General features: G+C 44.9%; 1 protein-coding gene across 2 annotated transcripts in view; it reads left to right on the forward strand.

The window, feature by feature from the left end:
- The first annotated feature begins 1,333 nt into the window (after positions 1-1,333).
- SKA1 (spindle and kinetochore associated complex subunit 1) overlaps positions 1,334-12,493 on the forward strand; it is a 39,763-nt gene continuing 28,603 nt past the window's right edge. The window contains exon 1 of one of the 2 annotated variants that reach the window (XM_005296877.4): positions 1,334-1,564. In XM_005296877.4, the coding sequence (XP_005296934.2) occupies positions 1,512-1,564 (53 nt within the window). In that variant the 5' untranslated portion in view covers positions 1,334-1,511. The remainder of the gene's footprint in view (positions 1,565-12,493) is intronic. The other variant, XM_024103373.3, reaches the window with a different exon arrangement.

The following is a 12,493-nucleotide window of genomic DNA, read 5'->3' on the forward strand; positions in this document are numbered from 1 at the left end:
AATGTGTCCCCCAGGCCTTATTTATACTGCACAGTATTCAAACCCTACTCTGAAGACAGAATAATTCATTTCTTCCTGGGCTGATTTATGATGCTCAAGGCTATACGATCTAAAGCCATGAGATCAGTGGGAGTTAGGTGCCTATAAACCTTTGAGGATCTGGGCCTGAATGCTTCACAAACATCAGAAAATAAATTTATTAAAGTGAGGGAGTGCTATTATTCACCTTTTACAGATGGGGAGCTCTATTATTCACCTTTTACAGATGGGGAGCTCAGGCACAATGGAATTAAGTTTTTAAAGTATCCATTTATTTTGGGTACCCTCTTCGAAACATGTAGAACCTGATTTTCTCAGAATACTCAGATTTTGTAGCATTTTATATGCTCAAAGAATAGCCTTCAGTTATTTTAGTTGCTTCTGTGAATGCTCAGCGCTCCTGTAAATCAGGCTTCTGTCTCACGTTGGATGCCCAGAAAATAAAGGACACAATTAGTGACTACTTCTGAAAAGTCTGGTTTAAACTAATTGACTGGCATCACATAGGACCACTGCAGGTCACAGCGAACTGAACATGATGCCTACTGCTCTGAGGTGTCTAAGAATTCAGCGGACGCCAGATACCACCCAGAGGTACTTTGCCTAGTTGTGTGCTCAGACAAGGAACTAGAAAAAGGCCCCACCTTTGCAAAGAACCCTTCCATCCAGCTTCCTCCTCCTGAACTGATGTATGGCCAACAGAGCCAGTGCTGGGACTTTGGGAGGAGGTTGATTAGGAAGTCTGAGAGAAACCACTCATCTCCATATGGATCCAGCCCTTGAAGCCCCTCTGCTCTCTTCACAAGCCCTTCCTCCTCTAAGCCCAGCCTCAAGGCCCTTGCTCTTCCACCCCCCCCACCACCAATCCAGCTCTGGGGACCCTTCCTGTTGCTCCCCAAAACCCAGCTCCATGAACACCTCTTGCACCTCCCCCAAACCCAGCACCAGGGTCCCTTCATGTTCCTCCCCCCCCCCCCAAACCCAACCCAGCCCAGCCCCTGGGATCCCTCCTGCCCCCAATCTGGAGATCCTTCCTCTTCCTTCTCCTGGCCCACCAAACCCAGCTCCAGGGACCCTTCCAGTTCCTACCCCTCGACCCCACAACCCAGATCCGGGGACCCTTCCTGTTCTTCCCCCGCCCCCTATAATCCAGCTCGGGGGATTTCTATCCCCTAAAGGGCTCCGCCTGCCCTTACCCCCCACTGGGTACCGACCCGCTTCCCCGTAACTCAAGTCCCCAGACTCATTGCTCCAGCTCCGCAGAGCCCTGCCCCTCCCGCTCCCGGAGCAGCACTCTCAGGCAGGGCCGGGACTGCTACCAGTGCGGGACGGCAACTAGCTTCACCGCGGCTAGTAGTGCGCATGCTCAGATTTCCCGCGCATGCCCGTGAAGCCGCTCCCGAAAGGACCGGGGGCGGGGGGGTCTCTTGACTTCTCGCGTTACTTGCCGCTGCCGAGCGCGGGTGGTTTGAATGGCTACAGCGCGCGCACTGCTCCCGGTTCATACGGGCCCCAGCCTCCCGCGGTGAGTCTGAGGGGAGGCTTGGGGCACTGAGAGGGGCGGGGGCTGAGAGGGGCCTGGTGAGCAGGCAGGGGAGGGGTCTGGTCCCCAGCACGGCTTTGGGGGGTGCCTTGGGAGGGGTGAGAGGGGCCTGGTGAGCAGGCAGGGAACAAGGGTGGTCCCCGGTATGGCTGGGGGCGGCCTTGGTGAGGGGTACGAGAGGGGCCTGGTGGGGAAGAGGGGTCCCTAGGAGCATGGCTCTGGGTGGAGGCGCCTATCTCTACTCCCCACCTGCCTAGGGAAGGGACCCAACGGCTCCCTCCCCTCTGCCAGGCACCCACTCGCCCCCCCTCCTCCTTGCCCTGCTGCACATTGTGGACCTTCCTGCAGACCCAGGGAAGGCCCTTCCCATGGGCTCTGTGCCAGCCTGTCTTGTAAGCCAGCTCTGGACAGGTTGAGGAGGAGGGGGTGGGCCTGGCTAGCAGCAGCTGCGATATAGGACCCGGTTCAGAAGGGTTATGTCACACACAGGTGTCGACATTGGTGTACATCACATGCCAAGGGGTTGGAGAAGGTGTAATGTAAAGAGGGAGAAGGGCGTGCTCACAGTTTTACACTGTCCTCCCTCTGTCTCCCTGGTTGCTTTCCCTGCCATTCAAGCTGCACTTGTGGCCCCTCTGTTTTAATCCCTTCTGCTCACTCACTGAGCTGTACTTTGCACATCAGACAGATATAAGATGGTAACATGCTTGTCAGGAGCCATGTCTAATGTATGTGGAATACCATATACCCATCTGATGTATATTATAGTAGGAGTTTGGCAGTATGTGTTGTTACTGAAGTTACACATAAGAGCGGCCATACTGGGTCAGACCGTTATAGTATCACTAATCCCCTAGCCTACTGGCCCCCTAGCTGCTGAGTTTTGTCCAGCTCCAAAATATCCTCCTCCTTCCTCCCGCCCCCAAACACCCCTTATATCTCTTCCACAAGGCTCCACCACTGAGCCTGTGTATGCCCCCAACCTCTGGTCCTCTGTAGCTCCCCTCACCCCAAGTCCAATCAGCTGGGTGAGGAGTGGGAAGTGCTGAGCCCTGCTGCACTAAGCATCCTCAAACTGTTTCCTCCTCCTTCATGCTGCTTCTTTTCTTCCACGTGAGGGCTGAAAACTGGTGTGGGAACAGTGTTGACCCCCTTCTCCCTCAGGCTGGAAGCTGTGGCAGTGATGACTTTCCCTTTCCCTTTACAATTTTGCTCATGACATCGATGGTCCTGCAGTGCCATTTATTTCTGTGCTCGCTGATGGCATTTCAGGTTTGGGTTCTTAGACCTCATTCAGCAGTCAGATCCACAGGTGTGGGGAAATCTCTTGTCATTAGATCCACAGAGAACTCCACTAATTACAGGATTGGGCATAAATTAATATCTGAGGCCATGATCTCACAAACATGCACATATTTAACTTTATATATGTGAAGAAGCACCATTGAGGACTCTGCCTGCATGTCTGTTTGTAGGATCAGAGTCTGAGCTGATATTTATAATGGAGGTTTTCAATGTAGGAAATATTAGTAGAGGGATTTTAATGTAGAAACAGATTCTGTATTGAAATTTTTGTGTTCCTGCAGAGCTGCTAATTGATGTAAGAGGAAATTGTTAGGCCTCCAAGTTCTACCAGCAAAACCCAGGGGAACTTGTAAACTTTACAACCCCAATAGGTGAGGTTCAAAGAGCATCTAAAGTCCTCTAGTAAAGCTGGTAAAGCTTGCAAGCTCCTTTATGCTTAAAGCACCCATCAATTTATATTTCAGACGCAAATGTGACTCCCCCCACTGCTGTTAAAAGTAACATCTAAAGCCCTGGTCCTCCAAACACTATGCATCTGAATAGTTCCACTGAACCTGGTGAGGCTTCCTCACATGTATAAGTTCTTGCTGGATCAAAGCCTAAGGCCTGGTATATGCTGCAAAGTTAAGTCAATATAAATTGCCTTGTGTCAACCTATTTGTACATGTCTATATACTTAAATTTGTCTCTACCTAACATAAGTGACCTGTTACGGCGATGCAGTAAAACCACCTCCCCAAGCGGCATAGAGCTGAAGTCAACCTACTGAGGTTGACGTAGTACAAGTGTGTAGACACTGTATGACCTGTGTCGACCTGAACGGTCCTCCAGTGCCTGTCCTACAATGCCCCATTCCCTGCGACAGTGACCTCTCTGGTCACAAGTGTGAACTCTACTGCCCAGTGGTCCCAGAGACCGAAAGGCACCCCACCACACATTTTTGAAATGCCTTTTCCTGATTGCCCAGCTTGGCAAGCACACCTAGCGGTGCTCTCTTGTTGTGTGCAACGATGCCATGTACTAGAGACACTCCTGTCTGGAGCAGGCAAGAAGTATTGGATCTCATGGCCCTGTGGGGAGAAGAAGCTGTGCAATCACAGCTATGGATCAGCAGTAGAAATGTGGATATCTACTAACAGATTGCACAGGAAATGCAGGAAAAGGGTATGACAGGTATCAGCAGCATGAAAGTAAAGGAACTATGCCAGGCATACCACAAAGGCAGTGAGTGCAACATCGAGCTGGGGCTGAGCCACAGACTTGCCACTTTTACAGTGACTTGCATGTCATACTTGGTGGAGACTCAACCAGCACACTGCAGACCACCATGGATAAGACAACAGACTCGCTGCTGTGAACAGCAAGGAGGAAGAGGATGAGGGGGCAAGACATGGCAGGGAGTTCAAGCCATGCCACAAGTTAGGATCTGTTTGAGACTTTGCCACAGTCTACCCAGTTTCCCTAGCCAAGCATGGATAACCCCGTTGGAGGGGAAGGGACCATGGGTAAGTATATGCATGCATTTTTCCTTACAGTGTTTAAATTTAAAGATGGTGCCCATCCTATCCCAAATTTAACCAGACACAGGTATGGACTTGTCACAGTGTTACTCCTACAAGAGGAGGTAGTGGTACAACAAACAGAGGTAAAGTTGGCATCTGCTTTTCATTCCCGTGTTGGATTAAGCGGGGGACAGGGGTTCAGAGCAGTTTGTTTATGAACATAGAGATGTCTCTTGAATCCTCCTGGGCTATCTCGATGCAACTTTCATGGTGTTGCTCTGCAGTTCATACTCTAAGGTTTCTAGCGAAGGCTGTCTTATTTCTTCCTTTGTGGTAGGATACTTTCCCATGCCACTCTGCAATGAGTTCACCTGGCACCATTGCAGTAAACAGGCTAGCAGCATATGGCTCTGGGTGGGTTTGGGATCCCAGTAGCAGCTATGTTATGTGTACCTTTGTTACCCTCGGGAGTGACATAACTAAAAATACCACAGCCTATGGAAAATGGTACCAGTATTCAGTGTCATTGCCCTATACTAGTGCCCATGGAAAAGGGACCGAACTTTTATTGTTTCATGCAACTGAAATTCCTTGCCTCTGGCCAGCCATACTCACTATAGCTGGGGCTGGAGAGCACTGCTGTGCAGAGGTGCTCCAAAGCTGAATGGAGTCAGTATGTCTTATTAAGAGTTTTTGTGGGAATTAGATAAGGGAGTTTTGAAACTTCCCTTTCCATTGTGACTAAATCCAGTGATACATCTGTCTGGTTTTTATCAGCAGCTGCTACTATTGCAGCCTTGAGGGTGCTCCCTCCACACCTGCAGAATGCCTGACCCCGATGAGAAGGAGAAAGAAGAGGAGTAGGGAGGACATGTTCAGTGAGAGCCTGCAAGCAAGTGCTGCATCAGACCATGACCAAAGGGCCTAGAGTGCCAAAATGGCAGACATGGAGAAGAAAAGAACAGAGAGGAGGAAGGCACAGAAAAAGGAGAAGATGCACCAGGACATAATGGATTTTCTCAGGCAGCAAACACAAATGTTGCAGACCCTAGCTGATCTATAGGTCCAAACATCCCAGACTCCCCACTTTCTGAAGAACTCCATGGTTACTGCTCCCTACCCATGCACCACCTCCCTCCCCCCCTCCCATGTGGCATCATGGGGTGCATCACTACCCCATCAGTTCACACTGTGGGACAGCAAGGAAAATCACAGCTTCTCATACACTCGCCTATGAGAACTACGGAGGGTGTATGCATAGCCACAATGGATTACATTTTTTGCACTGAAATGGACAGAAATGTTTGCTGCCTCTCCTATTTCATAGTCTCATTCTGTTAATTTGTTACACGTTTGTATTGCATTGTCTCTTGTTTTCTGCACATTTCTTTTGCACTATTTTTGCCATTCAATACATATCTATTTTCGGAGAATAAAACTGTTTAGTTCACAATGGATATTACAGAAGGCATAGCAGTGCTGACACAGTACTTGTAAATGCACAGAAAGCACCACATAACTCATAGGTTCAGGAACACACACAGTTGCATTTTATAAATTCCGCAAATGCTAAACAATTCCTAGCAGCACCCAAAGCTCTAGGCCCAGAGAACAGTCCAGCACAGAACACTACTGTGCCTGACCATTCCATTGCTCTTTCAAAGCTTCTGTCAATCACGTAATTCCATACTGAGCTCTTTTAATGACCCTTGTGTCTGGCTGTTCACAGTCAGCAGACAGCTGCTCCACCTCTACTCTGGGGGAAGCTTTTTTCCCCCTTTGCCTCACACACGTTATGCATTCACAACAGGCAGCTACAGCAATTGGGGTATTTTTCTCACTGAGATCCAAATCTTTTCAGTTTACCCAAATCACATTCAACAGTCATTCTGCACCTGCTGAGCAGGTAGCTGAATCTTTCCTTGGTGTGTTAAGGTGGCTGGCGTATGGTTCTATGAGCCAGAAGAGCAAGGGTTAGGTTGGGTCCCCCAGAATTACTGGGTGAATTTCCATATCACTAGTGATAATCTGCCAGTGGGGAAAAAACATTGTGCTTGCAGCTTTCTGAACAATTTTTGTCAAGTATCAGAGGGGTAGCCGTGTTAGTCTGAATCTGTAAAAAGCAACAGAGGGTCCTGTGGCACCTTTAAGACTAACAGAAGTATTGGAGCATAAGCTTTCGTGGGTGAATGCCCACTTCATCAGACGCAAGTGATGAAGTGGGCATTCACCCACGAAAGCTTATGCTCCAATACTTCTGTTAGTTTTAAAGGTGCCACAGAACCCTCTGTTGCTTTGAACAATTTTTGTTATCTTAAAGATAACTGTGACTAGCCCACACTGATATCAACGACGTGTCCCAGGTGATCCACCAACGTTTGTACGACCATAGAAAAGTAGTCCTTTGTTGATGTACCCTGGGGCAAGGTGGCCTGGTGCCAAAATAGGGATGTGCCCCACTGCAGTTCAGGAGCCCCACTGCTGCAAATCCATCCACTATGTCCTGCATGCTGCCAAGGATCACAGTCCTGCCAGAGCAGGAAATGATTAATGGCCCCCCGCTGGATTTTCAGCTCTAAAATGATTTTACACTGACGGTGAGCAAACCGGTGTTGCAAGCTTCCAGAGTGTGTCAGTTGCTTCTCCACTGTCAGTGCAGCTCTCATTCTGCAGCTGAAAGTTCTACAGCCACTGCTCGTTGTCCCAAACCTGCGTTACTATGCAATCCCACCAGTCAGTGTTTGTTTCTCAGGATCAGAAACAGTGCTTTGCAGTCAGCTGTAGCTCTATGGACACCCAACAACAGCCTTGAATTATTTTCAGTAAACTGTCCTCAAAGACAACATTGTGTCCCCCATTGTTACGGTGTTTCCTGCATGTCTGCATGTACAGGAGAATTGTGCGTTCTGTATTTTCAATGGTCATGAGAATAATGCAAAGCTCTGCAGGCTCCATGCTTCTGTCAGAGATGGCAGATGCTGAAAAATGCCACATGGGTTTGTGGAATTTTTGAAAAAGGCATAAAAATTATGGTATATGGATGGGATTATGGGATGGAGAAAGGTGCATGCTTGGAACTTGACTCCTAGCTTCTCTATAGATCTTTAAGTGAATCATTTCTATCCCACAACACATTGCAAACATTTTCCAAAAGGCATCACACTGGATGGCAGCATGTGGCACACTGGGATACTTACCCGTTGTGCACCATACTTTGCATTGACTCAAGTACTCCTCAAGAGTATGCACAGTGCCGATACAAGTAGCCATGTACGCATGAGCATAAACAAACTTCGGTAGCTATATGTCAACATAACTTGTGTGAACCAAAGGTTGTAGTTTAGACCTGGCCTATGATTGCTATAAACTGAAAGACAAACATCTGTCAGAGATGGTCTAGGTCTGCTTAATTCTGCCTCCTCTGCACAGAGGATTGGACTAGATGTCCAATCTAGTCCACTTGAAGTCTCTTCCAGCCCTTTATTTCTATGATCCTGTGAAAGAAGCTAGAGGGAAAAAATACTATTTTAACTTTTTTACTTCATAGGTTCAAAAGCACTTTGTGCAAAGTCAGCTTTACTTTGTAGATATCTGCCGATTTCCCCCTGTTGTTTGTGTGGGCCACTCACACAGCCACAAAGGAAAGAAAACATGGTAGTATTAGGAAAATGTGGTTTTAAAACTACAAAAACTGGCAGAGACTCAAGGTTTGGTGTGGCACCTCAAACCACTTTAAATTCATGTTTTGAAGTTTACACTTCCGTATGGACGGTGTCCTTTTAATAGTTTTATATTTTTTTTGTAGGGCATGGAAAATTTAAATTCAAATACAAAAATTTAAGCAAATGTAATGTTAAGGTTGAGAACGATGCTCACAAGTCAGAAAATGGAGTTTCCTGTAGGAAACTGAATCACCATGTTGCACAAGTTCTGTTTTGTATTGCTGCGTTTGTTTTTAGATGTGTACATTCCTGCTAAGAAATAGCCATAGAGTTGGGAGTTGGCAATTCCTGAGTTGTAATGCAAGCATTGTTACGGAGCTGGGCCGTGATTCTGCACCTGGTTACATGTGAGAGAGCCCCAGTGAAGTCAGTGCAGCTCAGCATGGGCGCAAGATTCCACTGGTGCAGATCCAACATCTGGACCTTGGTTATTTTGGGCATCCTTGCTTCTCTGAAAAGTGCGGATATTGCCTAGTTCACAGGAGGTTTGTGATGATGAATTAATGTTGGTAAAGTGTTTTGAACGTGTCAAGTATTACATAAATTCTAAGTGGTGTTGAGTTAATAACTGTTTATATTCAGGTCTGTGCTTTCACTCTTATTTTCCTTTGGCTCTCTCCCTTCAGTGGCTGTGAAAGACATTGTTGTTCCCATTACAAAGTGGTAATGGAAATAGCATCTGGGTGCTGTGTAGAATGTTAAGATTATTATCAACAAGCTTCAGGGAGTGGTGTTCTGGTTTTATACATCTCCTGCTGCACCAGGCAGCTGTTGACAGAGAATATTTAACCTGATTTTCTTTGTGTACAACTATATTTTAGATTGTATTACAACACTCATTGTTTTTCTCTTGTTCTGAATGATCTGTGTTAAAATTATTATTGTAATTCAAGTTCTTTAAAATGTCATATAAGAAAAAGTTTAATGGACCCTGGATGTTAAGAAAAAACTTTCTTTGTATGCTAACTAGAGTTTGAGTCAATTGGGCAGATTATAATGAGCTTTGGTTCAGTTTTACATCAGATCAAAAACTTAAATCTGTACCCCAAAATAGTCATGCTACTTTCCTACAAGTGGTATATTGGCAAAGGAAATGTACTAATTTAGGAAAGTATTTAGCTATTTAAGTATGAAGGTCCACTTAAGAGTTACTCAACTAATCTAAAACTGGGAGCTCTGGGGTAGGATGGGAACATAGGAGATAGCCCTAACTGTCTTGACTACAGTAGACATTAAAATTACAATTTTTTTTTTAATAAATATGACTATTGGCACAGTGTGATGTCAATGGGCTCAGCACTGCTAGAACTGGGAGAAAGTGTGGGACATTGACAGAGCAGCCAGGTGCATTCTGAATCATATTAGGATCATTGTCCTAGTAAGTCTAGGTGTGGAAAATCAACCTTGGATCAATCCCAAATGTAATTTTTATTTAGGACCCCAGTGTGCCTTCAGCGGAAGTTTAGCCTGAATAAATACGATGTGATTTGACCCTAATCTTAATTCACAAACACCACTTATTACTTTAGTGTGTGAAAAGTTGACCCTTTTGACCTGTGGCATTTGAAAGGCTCAGAAGAGCATATGGGGTTTGAGGCAGAATAAATCAGCATTCATTAAGAATACATATTCTAGGAATGATTGAATATTCAGTGTCGGCAGGAATGAATATACAGTAAAAGGTTTCGTAAGAAAACAGGAAACAAGTCCAATAGGAATAATTAGGTGTAATTAGCAGTTCACTCCAGATACTCATGGGGAGAGATTTAGTTGCATAGGAGTAACTACACCTCTACCTCGATATAACGCTGTCCTGGGGAGCCAAAAAATCTTACCGTGTTATAGGTGAAACCACGTTATATCGAACTTGCTTTGATCCACCGGAGTGCGCAGCCCCGTCCCTCTGGGGCACTGCTTTACTGTGTTATATCCGAATTCATGTTATATCGGGTCACGTTATAACGGGGTAGAGGTGTATTGTATATTTGCATAGTGTCTGTATATCTGTAATAAATCAGTTGGTCTCTCTCCTAATTCTGTTCTGAATATATTTGCAGAGTTTTAATCCTTTCAGCAGTCTATGTACTTTTATTTATTTAGATCTATAGAATATATTTACTAAAAAATTGCCTAGCCATGACTCTAGGTGCTTTGCCATAAATTAAAAGTGCAAATACTAAGACAAATGAAAATATATCCCAGGATGTTCTCCAACTCCAGGAGAGGGGGAAAAAAAGCACCCAACTCCAATACCAGTTTTCCCAGTCTTAAGCACACCACTCGCTACCTAAAAGCCTGAAGGAGACGGTGAGCATAGGGTGTGCCCTGAAGATTGACAGAATTGGGGTGCTTTGGATCAAGGGGAGATGTGAATTCCAAAGTTCAGGGCCCCTCATTGTAAATGCTCTGACAGCTGCTTCCTCCCTTTTAAATAGGGTGTTGTGGTGTCAGAATAGATCACTGTTTGAATAGACTGACCATAAGACTGAGAGTCAGTAAATCCAAAGGCCATGTCTACACTATAGATTTCCTGCCACTTTCACCAATTCCCTTTGTTTCTTTGGCTTAGTCATAGCCAATCTACCTGTAATTTCACGTTTGATGTTATGGCAGGATAGATTTTCCCCCCTCCCGCCTGGGAAAGTCTGACATAAATTGGGCAATACGTTTGAGAGATGTGGGTTTAAAAACCTGAACATGTTTGGAGAAATTATTTGTTGACTTGTAATATACAAAATAGTTTTGCCTAGAAACTCCAAATTTGTGTATGTGTGTTGTCATCCTTGATGAGGAGTAGTTCCTTTGGCTACTTGTAGGGTAAGTAGGGGGATTATGTAATTATTAAAGGTGGTTGATATGTACATTTTAAAAACTGCAGAGTTCCAACGTGTGCATACTATCCATTGTGCTTTAGGAACCCACCTCACACAATTAATCCTGGTTCTCAAGCATTTGTGTTTCTTAAACCCCAAAGGATTTTATTAAAGTTTTTTTTCCCTTATACATATTTACAAGTTTAACTCCGCTTTAATTTTTTTGACTGGGAATCTAGGGTCTAAGATTTTCCCGTCTGAATTTTCCTAAATAAGCTCTTTCTTATACGAGTGTGACATTTTACCAATTCTGTGGCTGTGTGTGCATAACATGAGTAGCTATACAGCTCTGCCAAGTATCATGCGTATTTCGCCAACCTATGCACTAGTGTGTGGGTTATAAAAACAACCACAACAAAACCCGTAGTTTTCAGTTCTAGTTAACCGCCAGAGGGAGCCAATACAGTCCCATAAATCTAAGGACCAATACTAATATTTTATCTGTAGAGTTCAAGCACATAGATTTCTCTAGTTTACCACCTACCTCAGTATGCTCCCTGCCCTGCTTTCAGTTTGCTCAACTAAATAGCATTTACTATGTCTGCTTCTTCAGGAAAAGCTAGGTGAAATTCCCCTTCATTTTTGTCTAAGCAGTGTACATTTTAAATTCTATTTGCATAACTAGTACTTATGATGATGGAGTTCATGTTGATGTTAACATGAGGATTCAGCAAATGCCAGTGGTGAACATGTATATGTGAGGTCAGACCAATGTGAGAACTGGAAACATGGTTATATGTGGGACAGACAAGACTGTCCATGACAGTTGCTGTCTGTAGCACACTTGTTTTGTGCTGTACACATTTTTTCACATAGTGTTAATGTGCCTTGCTTCAAAGCAATTAGTGGCAACATGACACATCTTCTGCCACCTTGCCCTGTCATGGTCTGTTGCTTCCCAGTTGCTGGGGTCAACCTGACATGCTTTCAAGTTTGACTTCAGTGTGTCTCTATATTGTTTGCACTGGCCACCATGGAAATGGGTGCCTTGCTTTAGCTGACCATAAATTTGGCCTTGGATAGGCTCGAATTGACCATATGAACAAGATGCCTGGACCAACACAGCTGAACTTTTATGAGCTTGCTTTGAATGCTAGATATCCAACAACAACTAAGGATTTTGGTATTGGAAATCTTGTCCCACCATTTGACCCTGCAAACAGACCAAAGACAGCATATATGAACCTGTGATATGTTGTCCACATCTCTCAACCATATAGAAGTGTTGGAAGAATAATATAAATTTAGCTTTGTGCTTATTTTGATACCCCTGTCATTCATTTGGTGGTGTTGCAGCATTCCGGATGTGGAGCTGGCCTTGGATATGTGTCTGATTGATTAAATATGACCATGTAGATCATTGTTGCTACCACTGTTATATAATTGCAACAAATCTTGTACAAATTATGTCAAGTAAGATGTCTATGGAAAGGTTATGATTTGCTGAATATGATTATGCTATTTGTATCATTTTTGTATTTGAAGTTATGAGCACTGGCTCTATACCTG

The sequence above is a fragment of the Chrysemys picta genome, chromosome 6 (assembly GCF_011386835.1).
Source record: "Chrysemys picta bellii isolate R12L10 chromosome 6, ASM1138683v2, whole genome shotgun sequence".
Lineage (NCBI taxonomy): Eukaryota > Metazoa > Chordata > Testudines > Emydidae > Chrysemys > Chrysemys picta.